The sequence below is a fragment of the Delphinus delphis genome, chromosome 1 (genome assembly GCF_949987515.2).
Source record: "Delphinus delphis chromosome 1, mDelDel1.2, whole genome shotgun sequence".
Taxonomy (NCBI): Eukaryota; Metazoa; Chordata; class Mammalia; order Artiodactyla; family Delphinidae; genus Delphinus; species Delphinus delphis.
This window is the reverse complement of record NC_082683.1, coordinates 96624697-96646427: the sequence shown is the minus strand read 5'-3', so window position 1 is coordinate 96646427 and position 21731 is coordinate 96624697. Positions and strand designations below refer to the sequence as shown.

Below are 21731 nucleotides of genomic sequence, written 5' to 3'. Positions count from 1 at the left end.
TTTCACATCCAGCCACACTCTGCCAGCTCTACTCTCCCGAGCTCAGAAGGAGCGGGGCAGCCTGGAGCAAGAACATCCCAGACTCCCGTTGTTCTTAACAGAAGTTCAACAGTTTTTTTATGAATAAATATTTCTTAATGTGTCATTTGTATTTGATCAATTTTCAGAGCCAGCCCTGAAATGATTATTTTTGACAATTTTGTCCAGTTTAACATTATTTTTGGATGCGAGGATTTGCCAACCTCTTCACTCTGCCATGGCTGGAAATCCTACCAGTTGTTGTTGCTTTTAATGGAGTTACAGCCATGCTGTGCATACAATTTTATGTTCCAGAGATAGCTGTGTTTTGTTGGGCTAAAGAGTTATGTTACCTGAAAGGGCTATGGTTAAAATTAGTCCACTAATCCATTTTTTACAGAAACTTGTGAAAAATTGGCAGATGAACCTTTATTCACCCAGCAAAAAACAGCAATCTAAGGAGTGGGACTTTGCAGGACAGAACAAGTCAGATGCCAAAGCCAGTGTTGACACTCAGGAATCTCCAGAGACTGATGTCTGTGGGGGTAACACTGAGGCACTCTAGTTATTTTAGGATTTCAAAAAGCCCTAGGAAAAGTCACACCTTTACTTGTAACAAGGCTTCCCAGGCAAAAGAAAATGTCAAGTGGCTTTACTTTGGGCTGAATTCTCACACTTCAGCGAGGCGGTCCACAGTCTCTCATGTTGGCCAGAAGCTATGTTGGCCGTTATAAATGTTCACATTGTTAACAGTGAATAGACACACTCATCTTTACATAATGAAAGCAGTTTGTTTTGCAGGCAAAGCGATCCCACACGTGGGGCACCTGGGGGTGAGTGAGGAGATTTTAAAAGGAGCTTTCAGTGGGAATGGCCAAAAAGCAGGAGCCCTGTGGAAGACAGGAGGACCTGGGAGTCTGACTACATCCACTTCAGATGCTGCCCTGCCCTAAATCCTTGAACTCACCTCCCTGCCACATCCCCACCTCAGGACATCTGTTGGCTAGAGCAGCAAGTCACCGCCTCACTCCCTGCCCTGCCCAGTCCCACCTTCTGGCTCTCTGCTAAGTGAGGGCCCCGTTCTGAACAGCACAGCATTCAGCCCCTGAGAAGGGGCACGGGAAAGACAGGCGAGGCCATGGGCAGCCGTGCCTGGGAAACAGAGGGGGCGTACCATCAGGAAGACGCTCCACCAAGCCCAGTGGGCCAAACCACAACATGAGGACCTGGGATGGGGTGGAGGCGGGAATGAGCAGTGGGTTCTCAGCGTGCTGGATGTGCCCTGGAAACCGTGAGGTGACCTCCAAGACGCTGTCCAGCATGCAGCCTGCAGGGCTGACCTGCCCACGCAGGATTCACCCAGGGGGAAAGAGGGAGGGTCTGGAGAAAGGTGTGTGAGTACAAGGATTGAGTCTGGATGCTAGAGATTTCAGACTTAGTACGGGGGCTGAGAAATCAGAAAGGAGACTCCTGGCCCTGGGTACTCCCTTTGTTGGTGCCTAATCTCTTTCTATCTCCACACCCCCACCCTCATTAAACCAGATTCTGCTTTCAGGAGGCTCTCATAATCGCAGTTCACAGCAGTGTTTGCTATGGGAGATGTTACATGGAGCAGTGGCCTTCTAGAAGGGGATACACCCAAGTCATCCTGGACAGGCTGGGAACACTGTTCCTGGAGGGGGTGGATGATTAAAGGGGTTTATCAGGTAGAGGGGTTTGTATTACTTAATTAAACCTCCAGTTTCTGGGGTCTGTATTTGGTGGGGGTGGGGGGAGGAAGGGACTGTTGTCAGCAACCTGATCTCAGGTGACTTGGAGGTGCTGGGGTTTGGAGCTTGACAAATAGTGGGGGGAAAACCCCATTTTTAAGTCTCAAAATCTCACCTGCCCTTTTTAAAAAAGCTCTCAGGACCTGGGTTAGCGAATATGCAGGGAGCCAGGGGCTGTTTCAGAAACCCTAGCCTGTGGATATCCAGTTCCCATCTCTACGTCTCTCCGGAGCTGGTGAGGGGAGGGTCGCTGTAGCCGCAGCCCGTGCCGCAGTGCGCAGATGCTGCCTTGTGTGGCGCCCTCTGGTGGCCACGAGCTGTGTATGCATCTGGTTCTTTCCACAAAAGTGATTTCCACCTTCTCTGTGCAGGTCCAGAGGGACCCCTGGGAATGGGAGCAGATTTCAAAACCAAGACAAGAGAGCTTAAGTCAGGCTGTTACTACGTGCTTCCTAGACCCACGCACAGGGTAAATACAGGTATTATCATTCATTCGTTTATTCATTCACTTATTCCCCCAATATGCGTCAGGCATCTCCTAGGAAGTCATGTGTGAGCAGAGATGCCATAAAAAGAGCAAGTCATGAGTATGTTTGGGAGACAAGTCTTCCAAGCCCTGCTGCGGGGATGTACTTGCTGGGTTTGAGGATGGGCAAGGAGGCAGCTGGTCCAGCCAAATGAACATAGGAGGGTGGTTGGAAATGAGGTCAGAAAGGTATCCAGGTCACAGATGGTTCAGAGCTTTCCAGGCCACAGAAAGGCTGTGGGTTTAGTTCGAAGGGTGGTGAACACCATTGGATTTTGAACAAAGGCATGACGCAACCTGATTTCTGTTTCTAAAACATCACTCTGGCTTCTGCATGAGGCGAGGGTAAGAGCCCGGAGAACTGTTGCGAGCCCAGGTGAGAGATAAGAGTCTGGCACCTGGATTGTTCTTGGAGGAGACAAGACAAAAGATTCAGAATACACTGAAGACAGAGACAATAAATAGGAGTTGCTCATGGGTTAGTCAAAGGCTGTCTCCAGGGACTGGGGCCTGAGCAATTGGGTGAGGAGTGGTGCTACCTAAAGACATGGGGGGGGGTCAGGCTTGGGAGTTAGGTGACAAAAAGGAGAATTGCATTGGAAGTGCCAAGTTGGCGCTGCCTATTAGAAGTCTAAGTAATGATGTAAGGTACGCCTGAGCATCCTTTTCCTTCTCTCCTTGTTTCTTTCGTAACCCTCCTGGGTCTCTTTCTCATCAGAGGGCCATGCCTCCTCCCTCTTACTTCCCAAAAGGAAATCCCTCCCAGGGCAATAATTCCAAACAGAAAGAACAGAGGGTGTTAGTGATCTTCCAGGGTGGAGCCTCAATTGAATGGCAAAGCCAGGGAGGAGGTTGGGATTCTGGGTTCCTCGGACTCTCCAAAGGAGGGTTAGAAGAGGAGAAAAAACTTTTCATCACAAGCTGACAGGTTGCTCTCCATGTGGCTGGACCCATCCTACTGTGGAGTGTGGGATCCTGTGATCCCAGCAGGGAGCGGCAGGACCCTGCCTCCCAGGGTGGAGTCCTGAGTCCTCCCTGTGCCTCCTTTCCTACAGCCACCCAGCGCGGGGAACTGGGCTCCCATGGCATCTTCGCACCCATCACCCGCCTTCTGCAAGTCTGTGGCCCCCCTGTGGTCAGTGAGCACCAAGAGCGGGGGGCCACCACTTCTCCCCCCACCGCCGTACTGCCTCCCCTATCCTCTGCCAGCCCAGGTCTTTCCTCCTTGAAAACCCTGCTCAGAACTCTCCCCATCTGGATACTGGTCCCATCTCTATATTACAATCCACACTTCCAAACAGATGAATGGGAAGAAAGATAAGGCTACTTTGAATAAAACTCTAGTGAGACTTTACCAGACTTTTTTTTAAGTAACATTTTTAGCTCTACCACTAATAAATTATTTCTTCTTGCCTGAAATAGAAGTTGTGACCCTGATGTGGTACAAATATTGACCCTGAATGGAGGCCTAGTGCTATCAGACTCTGCCATGTCCTGTGCTTGTGTGGCAAGGATGAGGCCATGGGACCCAGATGGGGTGTGGAGTCCTGTCAACGGAGGACATTGTAAGTGTGTTTGTGCGGCCCTGGCCCAGAGGTAGCTCTGTGGGCCACGGCACTTGGACCCTCTCCTGACCCTCTGACCACAGCTCTGCTGACTCCTTCCCCTCCTTTCCCTTCCTTTCCCCATAGTGTGGGTGTTCTAGAGACTTCTCTTTTCATTCCATCTATGCTGCCATCCAGGAGGATCACATTCTTCCCTATGGATTCAAATACCCCTCCACGGTGATGACCCTCCATCCCCAGTCCCCGGCCCCTCTCCTGAGCATCAGGCCATCATTGCCATCTGCCTAGCTGACAACGGACAGGCGCGTCACAGCAGCCGCACAAACTTCCACATCTGCCAGAACGGCCCACCCTGGGAGCTCCGTCCCCCAGCACATAGGTTAGCTCACACGCACAGGCGCCATGCACACAGCACCCTCCGAGTCCCCTGCTCGGCCCAAGGCACCAGCACACTTCCCCTCCCTCTCCCATCCCACTGAATCCTATTGGCTCCCTGCGATGGCTCCCTGTTGGTGTTTCCTCTTTGCTGGCATCCTCACTGCTTCATCCCTTCATCCCTTGTCATCTCTCACCTGGAGATGCAACCTTCTCCTTTCTGCTTTCCTGCCTCTGTTCTCAGATCATCCATTCCATGTTTTCACTACAAAGTACATTACATTCCTAAGTTAGCTTCCTAAAACCTAGGTTAGCTCCTGTCACACACCGACACAAAACCCTCAGGGGTTCCCTTTTGTCTACAGGACAAAATAAATCAACTCCTCAGAATGACATTCTAGGCCTTTCCCAGTCTTTCTCAATGATCCTTCCTGTCCTGCCATGTCTTTCCATGCTGCCTGATCTGGAATTCCTGGGACAGGTGAGATTTCTTCTGTGCTCTGTCCCTGTTGTCCCCTGACCCTGGAATTAACTCATTCACTTAGGCACTTATTTCACAATTATGTATTGAACACCCACAGTGTTCCAGGCACTGGGAATAAGGAAATATAGAAAAATCCTCAAAATCCCTCCTCATGGACTTTACGTTCTAGTAGTAGGGGAATAAGACAATGAACAAAGAAGTACATAGCAAATTGACAGGTTGAGATAAATGCTATGAAGAGAAATACAGCATAATTAGGTGCAAAGCGGTGGAGGTTGCTGTTTGAGATGGGCTGTCCTGGAGAGCCTTTCTGCAGCGAGTGGACGGATGTATGAAGTAGGGGGTGAGGTACACAGATTTCCCAGGCAGAAAGCCCCAACGCTTGCCTCAACACCTCTTTCAGGCTTTTGGACATTCTCCTTAAAGACACCTCTCAAATCCCCCATATTTTATGAAGGCTTTCCTTTTCTTATGCCCTTTTGTACTTTATTCCTGAATTTAAGCTAGTTCATTCTGCCTTGGGTTAGAGTCAATTGCTGACCACTCTGCTGCCCTCTCTAGCTCTAGAGAAGGATCTATTTATTCAACTAATATTTGTTGAGTGGCTCTTAAGTGCCAAGCTCCAGGTGCCCACATGGTGCTTGGCTCGTGCCAAGGGCTGGGCTGGTGAGTCAGACAGACCGCAGTTCAGCTCCTGACTCTTGCACCTGGTCACTGGCTACATGGCCATTGGCGAGTCACTCAACCTCACTAAGCTTCAGTCTCTGTATTTGTAGAACAGGAATGAAAATAGTACCCATCCCTATTAGGTCTTATCTGTATCACAGAAGCCTGGAGAGAAGAGTTTCCATTGAACCCTCATGCCCAGGTTCTATTGTATTTTTCTTAGGCACCATGCCACCTTCTTTACCATTTAACTCTGAGGTCCCACTTTTCTTAGAGGAAGAACTTCTGCTTAGTTACCGGAAGTTCATGGGCCTCAGACAGGGTGCAGCTGGAAGAGAAGGGAAAGGTATGTAGTCCATTGTGAAGTGACTTCCAGCCCCTCCACTGCTGTCCCAGAATCCCCACTGTGCTGACCTGGCAACAACCATGACCTTGGCTGTGACCAGATGAATGCAGGGGGAGGGCCAGCTGGCAGCTGCCTCCACAGCCCCTCTTCACCCCAGAAAGGGAGGCCCGGGGGAGGGGCTGCAGACACCCCTGCCTCTTCAAGTGCACGGCCAAGCTGGCTTGGGGATCTACGGCTTAACGCAGCAGATTCTAAGGGCCAGAGATCAGAGAAGAAAGCAAGTCCTTTGGGGTGTGCAGGAATCTTATAGGACAACTCTGCCTGGACCCAGAGACCCGTGGACAGCCCAGCACCACACCCTTAAGGCAGGAAGCAGCTCAGAGTTTTCTCTTTCTGCGTGGCTGGGTCCTCTCCCTCTTCCCCCATCCGGTTTTGGCTTCCCTGGGCACCTCTCCGCACCTCACCCATATGGCCACTGGGTGGCACTGTTGGATGATCCTGGAATTTCAGGAGAAAAGCAGGCAAGCCAAGATTGGGCTGGGAGTGTGGACGGGTAGAAGGACAGGGTTCTGACGCCCTGTCCCCTCATCTAGTTATTCCTTGCGCCCCTAGGCCCTTGTTCATTCAGAGGTTGCCTTCCGTTCACTTTCCCAGGTGCATCTTGTCTCTGCAACAACAGGAAAGTTGCCAAGATGGCTCAATCCTCTATCTTCCCTTTCTCTCCCCTTCTTCAAAGACAGGTCAGAAAGTAGGAATCATCTAGAACCCCAGATCTGAGTTCCCTGGACAAGGCCCTGCTGCCTCTCCAGACCAGAACTCATTCCATTCAACAAACACGGATTTGCTCGCCGGTATTTTCCTATCCAATCTTTCACCTACCCAATTCTACTTCCTCAGCATTCTGGGGAAGGCCATTCCTAAGTGGTGTGTAGCAGGCAATCAGGCCCCTACCCTGTTCTTAAAGGTCTCCTTTGGGTCCCTTAGTCAGTCAAATGCCCCACAGAGTCCATCATTTGCCCCCATATCTAACTGAACCCTCTCACTGCAGTTTAAACCCACTTTTTCTCCCTAGGGGCTCAGAATTGAAGACTCCCCTGAGTTCCCTTTGTAATGACCCATCTTGGACTCAGAGAACATTATTAAGATGCTCTGAGCATCAGGTTTGCACTGTTTTGAATTACTTCAGGATTCGTTTCAAAGTGATTTGGCAGCTCCCAAATTCCTTCCTCCCTTTTTAAACAGGCAGTGAGATGTGATGGGGGAACTGCTGACTTGGGGATCCTTGAGGCCTGGGCCCAAATCCCAGCTCTGCTACTTACTAGAGCCATGTGACCTTGAGCAGGTCCACACAACCTCTCTGAGCCTCTATGTTCTCTCAGTAGAATAGTTATAATCAGCTCACTCAGAAGACTAGTGGAGCATAAATGAGACACGTCTATTTGTCTGTATGGGGCTCCCATGCCTTAGCTGGGACAAAGTCAAAGAACAAGTCATAGAACAAGAAGAGGCCATGTACATCACGTAGTCCAGCTTTCCCATTTTACAGAGGAGCAGCTGAGGCCCAGCGAGGGGAAATGACTTCCTCAAGGTCACATGCCCCAAGGTGGCAGAGCTGCGGCTGGAACTGCCAAGCCGACTGTCTTTCCATGATATCAAGTTGCTTCTGGTTTGTCTGCCTTAGTCCCCTTCTCTATGGACTAAAGGCAGTAAAGAGGAGAGAAGAAGGATGTAGGGGTTATAGTAACCATCAGGCCCCGGGCTGTGGACACTAAGGAGACAGTGTGTGCTAGGCTGCATTCGTGGGGCAAGAGCAGTGACTGTTCCCCCACCTCTGGGCCGTTTGGGCCACACCTGGGCCAAAGCTCTCTCCAGTGGGGACCTCTCATGAGGCATACTTAATGAGTCATTTTCAGAGAATGGCAGGGTGATGCAAAGCCTTCAGCCATGGCATTTTAGGAAGAGGTGAGGGCCCAGGGAGGATGACCTCAAAGAACAGAGGCCTTGGGGCTCCTGGTCACTCTCTTCAACTTTGTGAAGTGCAGATGTTTGCTGGGGAGGGGGGTACAGAACTGTACTTTATGGCCACGAGTGGAATGAAGAACCCTGAGTGAAGGCTTCAGGAAGGAAGATTCCAGGTCAACAAAAGGCAATCAAAAAGTCAGCTCTGTCCAAAACTGGAATGGCCCACGGTGAGAGGGAGTGAGCACCGTCCCTGAAAGCATGCATGCAGAAGCGGGAGGAAAGTGAGTTAAAGAGTCCTTAGGAATCCTTGAAAAGCTTAAAGCGCAGAGTGACAGGTGGACAAGATCAAGTCCAGCCTGTAGGATGCCTGGATACTCGAGCTATGAAAACAGCACAGCAGAACAGTTAAGACCATGAATTCTGGGGCCTGAATTCAAATCCTGGCTCTTGCCTGGACCAGCAGTCTGACCTTGAGCAAGTTGCCTAACCCTCTCTGTGAAATAGGGAGCCACAACCCTCCAGGCAGTCATCCTCCCACTCTGCCATCCTCTGGGCGATGCTCTGCCCCCTGGCAGTGGCTGGTGTAAGGCCGGCCCTCCTTCTTGACCCTTCTAGGCCTAAGGCAAGAGTCAGGAACAGCCCCTGCCTGGTCCTGTGGTGACTCAGGGTTCTTCAGAAGCAGGGGTCTTCCAGAGATGCCAAGTCTGGGGGCTGAAAGGCAGGGGGAGATGGTTAAGCTGTGGGGTGTCACGGAGTCCATGCACGTGCCAGTGTTCACTAGTTCACACTCACGGCTGGGCCAGATGCTCTGTGCTCGGCCTGGACCAAACACAGGGATGCAGGCAGAAGACACGCACCCCTGCCTTCAAGATGCCCCCTGCCCAGTGGAAGACAACACAGGGACAGAGACAGAACCCAGGAACTCAATGTGATAACCTGTGTCCCAGAAAGCGTTCAGGCATTGCCTTAGAGGGTGGGGACCAGGGAGAAGGTCCAGAAAGGCTTCGTGGAGGATGTGACATGAGTTGAATGCAGAAAAGTAGTCATTGGGTTGATGTGGGGGCAGGTGTTCTGTGTTGGGAGCCTGGAACCATCTGGAAGCTCATATTTCTTTTAGCCCTTCCTGCAGGTGAGGTACTGAGATAAACACCCTGTGCACATTCTCTCATTTGATCCTTGGAGCGAAAATTAGGCATTATTATTCCCATTTTACAGACTGGAACTCAGAGAGGAAAAATACCCCACCTGAGGTCACATGAGTGGCAAACAGCAGAGCCAGGACTCAATCCCAGGCCTATCTGACTTTAGGTCTTTGGTTAATCTGTGTGTTTTGAGCCAGTTTGAGCCTTCAAGATAATTTAATTTGATGCCAATATAGACTTCCGGGATGGGGGACAAAGGGAGGGCAGGGGAACATCAGATCCTGAAGGGCTTTGCTTGCCTTTTAGGTCACGCAGTTTAGGGAGCCAAAGCAGGAGTTCAGAAGTAAGTGACGCGATTGGGTTTGCGCTTTAGGAGGATAACCATGACAACCGTGGGGGGAGAGGAGAGGGGGGAGCTAGTCTAAAGGCAGGGGACCAGGAGAGGCTGCAGTGGCCCAGACCATGCCTGCAGGTGGCTTAAACCAGGGTAGCAGGAGAGGGAGAGGGAGTTAGAGAGCAGTGAACAGACGCCAAGGCCAAGTGATTAATTGCCTGTGGGTGATGTCAGGGTGGGGGAAGCAGAGAGCTGATAAAGACTCCCAGGTTTCTAGCTTGGGCAACAGGGTAAAAGGTGTCCACTCCCAACAAGGAGAATGAGAGGGAGAAGCAGGCCTGTGAAGCGGGGCTGAGGAGCCTGCAGCTGTGGAGACAGTCCTGGGCTTAGGACAGAGCCCCCAGGGAGCCAGCCATGAGCAGCGCCAGGGAGCAACCTTGCTCCGGACCTTGATCTGACCCGGGCCAGCTGGCTCACGAGATTGAGCTGCTTTCCTCTGTGAGCCACCGGGACTCGGTACAGATGGCAGCCATATGTGGTGCTGGCTGGAGAACGTGAATTGTCCCTCTTACAGACAGGCTGTCAGGGCATTCAGTTGCCTCTTCCGACATCCAGGCCACACTGGGCAGCCTGAGTGAGCCGCCCTGGCCACAGAAAGAGTCCTGCATCAGAAGAGCCCAGAGACGTTGTGGTTGACGGGGGACACTGCCAGCACTCCCAGAAGCCAAACTTCCTCCACGGGCAGCTAAAGTCATAGGTGGTCCAGGGGATGTGGCCTAGAACACAAAAGGCGTCTGCTCTCACAACTCGTCATAAACTTCTCCCACTTCCCTTTCTAATAGAGAAGACCATGGTGACCATGCTGAGAGGATGGTCTGCTGGCGGCTAACGCTTAGTGTTTGCTAGGGCACAGGCACTGTTCTAAGTGCTTTACATTCCAATCACTCAATAGAAATATGAGGGGAGGACCCAAGTCACAGAGCCAAAAGGTGCCAGGCCTGGGATCGGGCCCTGGACCTGCCAGCACCGACAGCTGTGCCTCAACCACTATGCTATTCCGCCTTTGGGTGTTAACAGCAGGGGCCTGATTGTGAGACAACCAGCATAGCGCCTGACACAGGGGCGTGGCTCCAAAAGGTGAGGGAAGGCCCACCCCCTTCAACCATTCCTTAATGTATACTTCTATTTGGCCAAGATTTGCAGGACAGTGGGATGAGTGCATAGCAGCTAATTCAGGACAGGAACCAAGGCCCAGGCCTCCATACAGGAGTTCCTTGGAGGCAGCAGGAGTTAATCTCAGAAGGCTTCCTGTAGGAGGCAGCCCTTGACCACCTTAGGAGACGTGTAGGAGGCAGTTCTCAGATAAGTAGGGGGCTGCAATGATGCTCACTGTACTTCCGGGGGAAGTCCTCAGACGTCAGGCATGACGCACACTGGCAGGGCACAGTCACAACAGCAGTGAAGACAATCGCAAGAACAGTGGACTCTTCCACACGGATCAGGCTTTTGGCTTCTCCAAGTGTGTCCACACGTATTCTTCTCTTTGATCCTAACAAATGAAATTGTAACACACACTAACAGTGAATGTTAGTTTCCTTCCTTCCTTCCTCCCTCTTTCTCTTTAAACCCTATGAAACAAAGTGGGTGGGGCAGGAAATGTCATCCTTCCTATTTTACAAGTCAACTGTGGCACCGAAAGGTCAAGTGAGTAGCCTTGGGTCACACAGCTCTGCCTGCTAAGACTACAGCCCTGGTCCGATGCTCTGTGCTGTATATTCCTTGGCCAAGGTGAGGGATGCTGAGCCCTGGGTCTTGCAGATGAGAGAAGAATCACTAGAGCTGCTCCAGCAAAGGGCACAGGGCAGAGCCTTCAGGTCCTGAATCATATGCGCCACAGCCCCGACTCCCTTGGTGTGAAGAGTTCATCACCGTCAGCACCAACCCGCCTCTAAAACAGACCTCCTGTTGGGCTGGGCAACCTCCACAGGACATGCTGATATGACCTGAGGCTCTGCAAGTTCTGCTGGATTGAATCCACGTTCCTGAGACCAGGAAGCGAGCCCAGAGGCCTGCCACTCTGCTAACAGTGGAAGCAAGCAGCAGGATGGAACGGTGATTTGTGGAACCGGACAGGCCAGTTCCATCCTAGTCTCGTCACTTACCGGCTAAATTACCCTGGACAGCGACTTGCCTTCTCTGAGCTCCAGTATCTGCATTTGTAAAATGGAGCTAATGGCACCTTTCCCACTGGCTGGTGGCAAGGATTAAATCAAATGGTCTATGGAGAGCTGTCAGCCCAGTGCCTGGCCTCACATTCCATGCTTCCCTGCCCTGCTTCTGGTGGGCTAGCGGGGGCTGTGCTGCCACAGTGGGTGGGTGGGTTCGTGGGCTAACCCTCCCAACAGCCTGTGAAGTATCCCCATTTTACAGCAAGCATCATCAGATGTGGCCGTCATGCAAGGAGGGAGAGCTGGTCCTCCGGGAATGACCCCACTAGAGGCCCCTATGTTCATGAATTGTGGTGGAAAAAACGAAGCCCCTCCCTCCCGTCCCTGTGGTGCTTGGGTGGGGATGAGGGTCGGTGTGGGCATGGACACACCGTCATAAACTCCTCCCTTCAATGGCTGTAGTCCTGGAGCGCAGGAACTGACACCTTCCCTGTGCTGGGTGGGGGCCGGTCACTCGCTGTGACGGTCACCAGTCTTTCCCTCTGCTGAAAGCAGGACCTAGCTCCCAAGCAGAAAACTGGACTGAAGGGGCAGGGAGTGGTCTTTGGGGTTTGACCTGCCCCAGGGAGGGCATCTAGGGGCACTCCAGCTGATCTTTCGTGGCCAAAATGGGAAATGGTGACCTTAAACATCTAGGTTAAGCTAGCTGGCTGTCCAATCCATACCTCATTTAATCCTTACCCCTCACCCCCGCAAAGTCATTTTGCTGTCCTGTAGACAGATCGGAAACTAAGGCTCAGAGTTGAAATAACTTGCTCAAGTTCACACAGCTAGCAAGTGTCAGGGGTAAGAATTGGGCCCCGTTCTTTCTCTCACCCAGCATTACCAAACCAAGTGACACCTTTCAGAGCGGGAGCCACAGAGGTAGAGCCCTGAACAACTGTTACGCTTTTTTTTTTTTTTTTAGTGGTACGTGGGCCTCTCACTGTTGTGGCCTCTCCCGTTGCAGAGCACAGGCTCCAGACACGCAGGCTCAGCGGCCATGGCTCATGGGCCCAGCCACTCCGCAGCATGTGGGATCTCCCCGGACCGGGACACGAACCCGTGTCCCCCACATCGGGCAGGCTGGACTCTCAACCACTGCACCACCAGGGAAGCCCCTATGCTTCTCTTTTTAATTTCCTTCTTTGGTTAATTTCTTTCCTTCTCTGGTTAATTTCTTTTTGGCTGTCTTTCACCCTTAGATCAGGCTTTAAAGGGGAGAGGTAGGATGACATAGGCCTGAGGCCAACCAGATGGAAGGAGGGTCAGAGGAAAATCCCAGAGAAGGAAAGGAAATTTAAGGGCTGCCCATTCTACCTGAGCAGGGACTGTGAGGGTTACGGGTGTGTCAAGACGTCATTCAAGTCCCAGAGCCACCACTCGGTGGCCTTGGGCAGGTTGCTTCATCTCTCTCTGCCTCAGCTTCCTTTTCTCTGCGATGGTGCTGATGTAGAAATCACCTCCTCGAGCTGTGAGGATCACACGTCCCACTGGGCTAGAGGTGCTTGGCACAGTGTCTGACACATGTTAAGCATATGTCACCAACGAGCACAATTATTAATTCTCCCTTGAGAACTTTTCTCTGTCCACGGCTTTCATTTCAACAGAGGAGGGCCAAGAAAATATATAGACATGATGAAATGGCTAAGACTGTTGTGTTTTAATTGACAGAAAGACCCTATGTGGCAAGAAGGAGGACGAGAGCCCTGGGGGCTGGTCGGGGGAAGCCTCTAGAAGGAGTGAAGCAGAGTTCTGGAGGATAGTTTGGTGAAGGAGGTGGGAATGGCTGAGACCTCAAGGAGAGCGAGGGGTGGGCAGACTGAGAAGCAGAGAGAACCTGGTGACTGGGCACCTAGAGAAAGAGCCCAAAGCTAAGCAGGAAGCTGGGAGCTGGGAGGGGAGTTTCCTAGGGAAGCAGAGTGGAGAAACCAACATTTGTGGAGTGTCTGCTGGGGGCTAAACTCTTTGCATAAACAATTTAACCCTCACAACAGCCTGTGAAGTATCCTCATTTTGCAGATGAGGAAACTGAGGTTCAGAGACATGAATGAACTTGCCTAGGACCTGGCAGGGATTTAAGTCCCAGCCTGGCTGGTTCCAAAATACTCAGGTCACACTCAGGTTGGGACACTGCCAGTCCAGCTTCTATGAGGCCCTAAACCAAACCAGTCCTGCCTGGTAGTCATCTGTCATTCCCAGAGCTCACTGAGGTCACTGTCCGCCTGCAGCTCTGGTTAGGCCCCCAGTCTTAAACAATGCCTTGAATACTACCTTGATGAAACACTTGAATTCCACAGACCCAGACCCTGTGGGTTCTCAGAGCTTCCATCAGGAACTACAGGCCTAAAGAGGAGGGTTATCTGATCAAGGAGGGCCCAGCAGCAGCCTCCCTGGGACTAGAGGTCCTCTGCACACAGGGCTCCGTGTCTGCTGCAGTTTGGGCTCAAGGAACCGCTGTTTGGAACAGCAATTCAGACAGGACACCAGAACTGGCAAGGGCTTGGGGCTGTCACGGGGCTCCCAAGAGCACCCTGGGCCCTCTCAGATCCACCATCTGAGCAGAGGGCAGACTGGGCTTCCCACACATTCTTCCAAAAGCAAAGGGCATCTTCCATCACCCACCCCGGTGCGCCGTGAGTTGCATTTCCAATTCCAGAGCCCCGTGGGCCAGCTGGTTTTGTGAGGTCTGTCAGGGGCCCATTTTGTGAGGAGCTGGCGCTTCCCTGGGGCAGCTGCACGTCCCCCAGCCTTCCCTGCCCCGGCTCTGCGGGAGGGAGTCCAGAGAGCCAGCGCTGCAGTTCTGCGGGTTCCTGCGGCTCGTCCCGGTGGGGGCGAACACAGCAGCGAGTTTCTGCCACACTGCGGCCCGCACCTGCTGCATTCCCCTCTGAGAAGCCAAAGCTTTGGCTGGGTAAGAGGCGGGTGGGAGGCAGAGCAGGAGGAGGGGGTGAGGCGGCGCTAGAGGGCAAGGAGGGGGTCTGCAGATTCTGTCTGGCAGCATCATAAGAATAGCAACACATTTCCCACGGGGCTGGATCCCTTCTCGGGCCTGGGAGAGCTGCTACTGATGTTTCCTCCTTGGCTACTTCTTACTGTTGGCAGGAGTCTCTCATGACCGCTCCTCAACTTCTGCCCCCGGTTCCCCGGCCCTGGTAGCACCCAGCTCAGCCCTCCACGAGGTTCTGGTCAGTAAGCTGAGCTCTGCCAAGGGATGGGGTGCTTTCCTTGCGGGGAGGGGGCCGAGGCCCTGGGGCCCCACTGAGAGGACAGCCCGGTGGCGGTGGCGGCGGCGGCGGCGGCGGGCGGCGCGCCTCGTCGGCTCCAGCCCCCGCCGGCCCCTTTAATTCGAGTTCGCTGGCGGCCAGGTGCGGCGCTGCGTGGCGCGGTGCGGCTGCGGGCGGCGGCCGGGCTCTCCTTACGCGCCGCCGGCGGGACTGCAGAGCCGGCTCCCGGCTGGCCGCCCGCACCCCGCCGCCGCCGCCGCCGCCGCCGCCGCCGCCCGCTGCCGCCCGCTGCCGCCCGCTGCCGCCGCCCGCTGCCGCTGCGGTTCCGCCGGCGCTTGCGGTCACCCAGAAACATGGAGGCTCCGGGTGCCCATCGGGAAGGGTAAATGGGTGTCGGGGAGCTCGGCTGCGCGTGCTGCCTCCCCCTGCCTGGGCTGCGGCGCCCACAGGGGCTGCGGGGCACCGGGCGGCGCAGCCGGCAGCGCGGCGGGCTCGGGCTGAGTCCGGGGCGGGCGAGTCTGTGCCGACCATGGCTGCCGGCCCGGGCCGGGGCGGGCGAGGGGGGCTGGCGTCCAGCGGAAGGAGAGAACACGGAACGGGCTCGGGGACCCTCCGGGCAATGCGGGGCGCGGGGCGGGGGGCGCAGAGAGGAGCTGGTGGGTGATGGGAAGTGCAGTGACAGCATAACCATGTCTGGTAAATAGAGCCGGTTGGTAGGACCCATATCACTTGCGACGGCTGGGCAGCGTTCCCCCCTCCGGCTCGGAATGAAAACGGCTTTTCGGCAGAGAAGGGCTTTTCCGCCTCCCTGGGGCCGTGGGCTGCCGGGGTGACCCCGCTCTTAGGAGGGAGGAAGCCAAGATCTGGGGCAGCAGCCTACTCCCCACCCCCAGTGTTTAGGTTCCAGTGTTTTCCGAAGGAGATGGAGCCTAGGAGCTCCCTCGGATCCTAGGGGCAAAACAGCTGGGCTGCGCTCAGGCCCGCCGCTAGAGCCCCCTCCGGATCGGGCAGGAGGGGGTTAAGGTGGCGCTGGCTGCCGCGGCCAGCTGGTGGGTCTGATCCACTCGCTCCGAGCCGAGCGCGGAGCGCGCCCGGCGGAGTCCCGGCCGGAGCCCGGGGCGATGGGGAGAGGCCCCGGACCCCTCCCCGCCCTGGGGCCGGCAGGATTGGGCCGGCAGGGGGCCAGCCCGGAAGCCGGCTTCCTCCAGGCTCCCCCCTCTGGCTGCTGCCAAGCCGCCTCGAAGCCAGGCTGACTGAGCCTTGGTTCTGTGCTCACTGCCGAGGAGACGACGTGAGGGATTTTGTCTTGAGGAGAAATCGGTGGTCGAGCGCCTGCCCAGTTCAAATGCCACCGCGCCCGGAGGGAGGCCTGCAGTTTAGGGATCCCTGAGGGAGAGTAAGTCCTGGGACCAAGCCAGCCAGCTTTTGGAGATCGACCTTTCTGTGTGAGGCGTCTCCCTAAATGAGCTCTGAAGGAGTGTGTGTGTTGGGGGGCCAGAGTGGGGAGGAGCCGTTCTTCTTCCAGGACTCTGCAGAGGACAGAGCTGGAAGTCAGGCTGCGGCGTAGGAAGCCCTCCCCTTGGGAGATGCTGTGTCCTGACCTGGGGGTGGGAGGCTTTGCCCAGAGTCCCTCCTGATGGCTGCAGAGGACCAATGGGGCATCTGGCTCAGCCCGGGGAGGCCCCTGGAGGAGACAGGCCCAGCCAAGTCTAAAGGCTTGTTCCCTGGGAGAGCATACTTCCAACTGATGTAAGCCTGCCCAGAGGAGGCTGGGAGGCTGAGGGATAGTTCTCAGGTGTGACACCAGAATGCAAGGTGGGCATGGAAGAGAAGCTGCCAGCGCCCTCCTAAATCTTGGCACCAGCTGCCCAAAAGCCCTGATTCCACCTTGTTTTTTCCAGGCAACGTCACACCTCCTGAGGACAGCCAGGAGGACTCTGGCTTTTGCTGAGCATTGCATCTTGCCTCCTTCCTTTCAAAGGCTCCAGACCCAATCTCGGCTGTCCTCGAGTCCTGCGTGCCCTTGACCAGGCATCCCACTGCCCCTCCAGCCCAGCCCAGCCCTGGAGCTCACCTCCAGGACCTGGAGCCTACCCTCCTGCCCAGAATGACTCACCATTATTTCTAGCTCAAGTGAGAAGACGTGATGGGGAATCAGACTGCCTGTTTGTGTATCTAGGATTCCTGCAGCATCAGATCAGTTCTGCAAGGAAGAGAGCTGCAGATTCCTGCCTTGTCAGGTAAATCAATCTATTATTTAATAACCAATAGCCATGTGTAGAGTCATTGGGGTGTGGGCAATGAGAGAGGCCCAGGCCCAAGGTCCACCGCTGCAAATACCTCCCAGGGTGCAGGTATCTGCAAGACGTTAGTTCACTGCCTGGGAGAAGGTTCCCTTCCAGCCTCTGATATGGGGCTGTGCTCCATGAAGCCTGTGCAGTGCAGAGGGACCTGTACCAGCCACCTGCCCCCAGTGCAGGGCAATCCAGAGCTTTCTTGAGAGACCGCCACCTGCTCCCCTCTCATCCCCAGCCAGGCTACGAGGTGAACATAAATCTTACTTTTTTGTGGTGGTGGTCATATTTTTGAGCTTCTTGGCTGAGAGATGAGAGAGAAAAAGCAGCAACCCAGGTCAAGTTGCCAATGCTGAGTGGTCTTATGTCCTTAACCACCTCTGTCTTTCAGCCAAGCGGGGCTATCTCTCTGGCTCTCAGAGAGACCTGGGGGCTCCCCTGCAGGAGTGCAGGCCGATGCTGCTGTGTTTCCTGGGGCCGTAAGCAGCGCCCTGAGCTCCCTGCCGCCAGGCAGCTAGAAGGCATAGCGAGAGGCGCTTCTCTTGGTTCCAATTATGACAGTGGCCACCGGAGACCCAGTGGATGAGGCCGCTGCCCTCCCTGGGCACCCGCAGGACACCTATGACCCAGAAGCAGACCACGAATGCTGTGAGAGGGTGGTGATCAACATCTCAGGGCTGCGGTTTGAGACCCAGCTAAAGACCTTAGCCCAGTTTCCAGAGACCCTCTTAGGGGACCCAAAGAAGCGGATGAGATACTTTGACCCTCTCCGGAATGAGTACTTTTTCGATCGGAACCGCCCAAGCTTTGACGCCATTTTGTACTACTACCAGTCTGGGGGCCGGTTGAGGCGACCCGTGAACGTGCCCCTAGATATATTCTCCGAAGAAATTCGGTTTTATGAGCTAGGAGAAGAAGCAATGGAGATGTTTCGGGAAGATGAAGGCTACATCAAAGAGGAAGAGCGTCCTCTACCCGAAAATGAATTTCAGAGACAGGTGTGGCTTCTCTTTGAATACCCAGAGAGCTCAGGGCCTGCCAGGATTATAGCTATTGTATCTGTCATGGTGATCTTGATCTCAATCGTCAGCTTCTGCCTGGAGACGTTGCCCATATTCCGGGATGAGAATGAAGACATGCATGGCAGTGGAGTGACCTTCCATACCTATTCCAATAGCACCATCGGGTACCAGCAGTCCACTTCCTTCACCGACCCTTTCTTCATTGTAGAGACCCTCTGCATCATCTGGTTCTCCTTTGAGTTCTTGGTGAGGTTCTTTGCCTGTCCCAGCAAAGCCGGCTTCTTCACCAACATCATGAACATCATTGACATTGTAGCCATCATCCCCTACTTCATCACCCTGGGAACAGAGCTGGCTGAGAAGCCAGAAGATGCTCAGCAGGGCCAGCAAGCCATGTCACTGGCCATCCTTCGAGTCATCCGGTTGGTAAGAGTCTTTAGGATTTTCAAGTTGTCCAGACACTCCAAAGGTCTTCAGATTCTAGGTCAGACCCTCAAAGCCAGCATGAGAGAATTAGGCCTCCTGATATTCTTCCTCTTCATCGGGGTCATCCTCTTCTCTAGTGCTGTCTATTTCGCAGAGGCCGATGAGCGAGAGTCCCAATTCCCGAGCATCCCGGATGCCTTCTGGTGGGCAGTCGTCTCCATGACAACTGTAGGCTATGGAGACATGGTTCCAACTACTATTGGGGGAAAGATCGTGGGTTCCCTATGTGCAATTGCAGGTGTGTTAACCATTGCCTTACCTGTCCCCGTCATAGTGTCCAATTTCAACTACTTCTACCACCGGGAGACAGAGGGAGAGGAACAGGCCCAGTACTTGCAAGTGACGAGCTGTCCAAAGATCCCATCCTCCCCTGACCTAAAGAAAAGTAGAAGTGCCTCTACCATTAGTAAGTCTGACTACATGGAGATCCAGGAGGGGGTAAACAACAGTAACGAGGACTTTAGAGAGGAAAACTTGAAAACAGCCAACTGCACTTTGGCTAATACAAACTATGTGAATATTACCAAAATGTTAACTGATGTCTGATTGAACCCTATTCACATACTCACAGCTCAATGGAACTAATGCAGATATTGCATAATAGCCTGCATTGTAGTCAGTGTGTTCTACAGTGTGTATCTGGTTCTGCATGGAAAGCAATAGTCGTGCAAGTGACTTTTGATCTTTTGATTTTTGATTTAGAACACAGAATATGTATCCATGGCTTTCATGCAAATCTTCATCACCGGCTTAGGGGTTTCCAAAGATGGGAGTCACCTATGGAAGCCAGGATTTCAGAAGGACACATTGAGGCCACCTCATAGCAAATACAGAACCTACCACATCAGTGTCACCTTTTCTTCCTAATGAAATGCACACGGCATCTCGGAGATGCAATTCCCCCCCACACCCCACTTGAGCCTACCTCCCCCTTCACAGAGGAAAACCACGGTAGCTTAGCTTTAAAGTTCTGGTAATTATTCGAAAGGTCTTTCCCATTTTTGCATTGAAAAGAACACACAGTGCTGTGTGTTGGAATTACTTTCTGTGTCACAGGCTGGGGGGTTGTGAAATGCAGTTGCCAAGCAGACGCTCCGGAGGCTTGTGTTTCATAACGGAAAATACTGCATTTGGTTTTTTCTCTGCAGTGTCGATGTGAGGGAAGCCCAGGGGAGGGACGGTTAGGATGACCGAATGTGAGTTGTCAGGTTTCACATTTGCTCCCTTAGCCCTACCGGGAGAAGCTGACAAACCAAGGGACCTCTCAGCTTCAGATTTCACCATTTTTGCAGGCTTCGGGGTCACAAAAACATGTCTGATTTCTTCGCTACACTGGAGGTTGCAGGCATCTGCTTTCCTAGTGCCGGGGCCCAGCTACACTGACACTGCAGTGAAATTTACCAGTGATGCGATAGAGCTGCATGGGTGTTTGTTGCATGAATCTCAATATTTAAAACACAGGAGATAACCTATTTTCTTAGTAGCCTACACAGTATTCATATTTAGAGTATTAATAGCCTAGGAGTGGCATTGAACGAGGGTTGTCTTTTTTTTCCCATCAGAATACAAAAGCCCTCAATCAGGAGAAAAATAATAGACTGGAGTGGGGAACCAAAACTTCTGGCCCTCCAGCCCACCCCATCCCTGTTCTTCCAAATGGGGGCACACAGCTCTGCAAAGCCAGGAGAGCGAGCAGGGAAAGCAGTGTCTAAACACCTCACGTGACTGCATCTTAGGAATTAACCTAGTCATGGGCATGACTGTATAGCTGACTGGGGCATCTCGTCCTGAGGAAATGCGGATCTGTGGATCCAGTGTATATAAATATGTATCGAGAATCTCTTTCACGAATTCCTCTACCTAGCTAGCTATAGGAAAAATTGCATTTGAACCTTGTATAAGCTTATGCAATATTTTTGACACAGGGCAATATATGCATGTGTTTGACTATGTGCACTAGAGTGTGTGTATATATATATATATACACACACACATATATATACATATATACATATATATACATACATACGTGTGTATATGTATATATGCACACATACATATATAGTCATTCTCTGGAGTTCAGGTTCAGGAGCAAATCCACTGCTTGGTGGGTTGGTTGTCTCAGAGGCCTAATGGGTTAATTTGTCTCACTGATCATCCCACTGGGCCTAGGTTTGCTGCCATTGCCTCAGACACTCCAGTCTTCCTGGATTCTTAGATGTTCGAATTGTCTTTCTGCCCTCCATGTGCTGCAGCTTCAGTTTCTCATGGCTGAAGCTTGTCTTACTGAGTGCACAAGGGCCCTAGGGCCCTCACAGCTCCAGCTGTCCTGGGCCAGACCCAACCCAGGCCTCCTCTCTACAGCCCATCATCTTCATCATCTCCATTCTCGTCTTTCCCCACCCTGTCCGGTTTTTATTTAAGACGTAGAATGTATTTACCAATATAGAACATACACAAGAGCCCTACATATACCATGAACGAAGACACAACCTGCAACTCTGATGCAAAATACACAAAAACAACATGGTCATTTGCCTCTGCATCAGTCACTTTCTTGAATCTTTCCCCAAAGAGCCAGAATGGATCACCTGCTTTGAAACCAAGGACACTAAGGAGGAGGGCTCCTGGGGACCCAATTCCACAGGTCTGGGCTGAAAGGAAACCTCCTCTATGTGGAAATTTCTGAAGTTCAGGACCAAGGGATGGAAACCCTAGTTGATCCACAGGCATCATGTTCTCTCAAGCTCTCTCCGCATTAAACTGGCAACCAGGGCTGCTTAAGAAACCAAAGGCTGGATACAGAATCATTCCCCGCCGCCAGAACAGGCTGCGAGTGAAGAAGCACTGCATAGCCTAAAGGTAGAGTTCAGCTGGCCCTGGAATAGATGGAGGTGGGGAAGCTTTTGCCTCACAAACTGGGCTTCTTTGCCTTTCAACATAATAGATTAAATTGCCCAAACACAGCGAGTTGTGTGGTCAGGCTGCCCAGCCATGACTCCAGCCCCGGCCTCACTGTTGGCTCTTCAGCACCTCCAGTTACCCTGGGGGGGTGGGGCACCAGCCCAGGGTGCTCACTAGTTCCTGGTCACCCACAGCCCCAGGGATCTGCAGGGCATCCCAGGCCCAGCGCGAAGCCTCTGTGCTTCTCTTCCTCTCCTATATGGGAGATGGTGCTGCATTTCCAAGACATAGGGTGGAGGGACGCAGACCTTGGGAAAATAGATGGTAAGACAACCCATACCTAAGGGCGAGGTTGTGGGGTAGATGTTTTATCCCAGTGTCCTTGACCTGGGACTATAAAATGT

At 53.0% G+C, this 21731-nt stretch overlaps 1 protein-coding gene across 1 annotated transcript; it reads left to right on the top strand.

Annotated features, from left to right (window-relative positions):
• The first annotated feature begins 17469 nt into the window (after window positions 1-17469).
• On the top strand, window positions 17470-20193 carry KCNA2 (potassium voltage-gated channel subfamily A member 2). The gene has a single exon (XM_060006781.1). It carries the CDS (start codon window positions 17470-17472, stop codon window positions 18967-18969), a length of 1500 nt encoding a protein of 499 aa, XP_059862764.1. The 3' UTR covers window positions 18970-20193.
• The last annotated feature ends 1538 nt before the right edge of the window (window positions 20194-21731 follow it).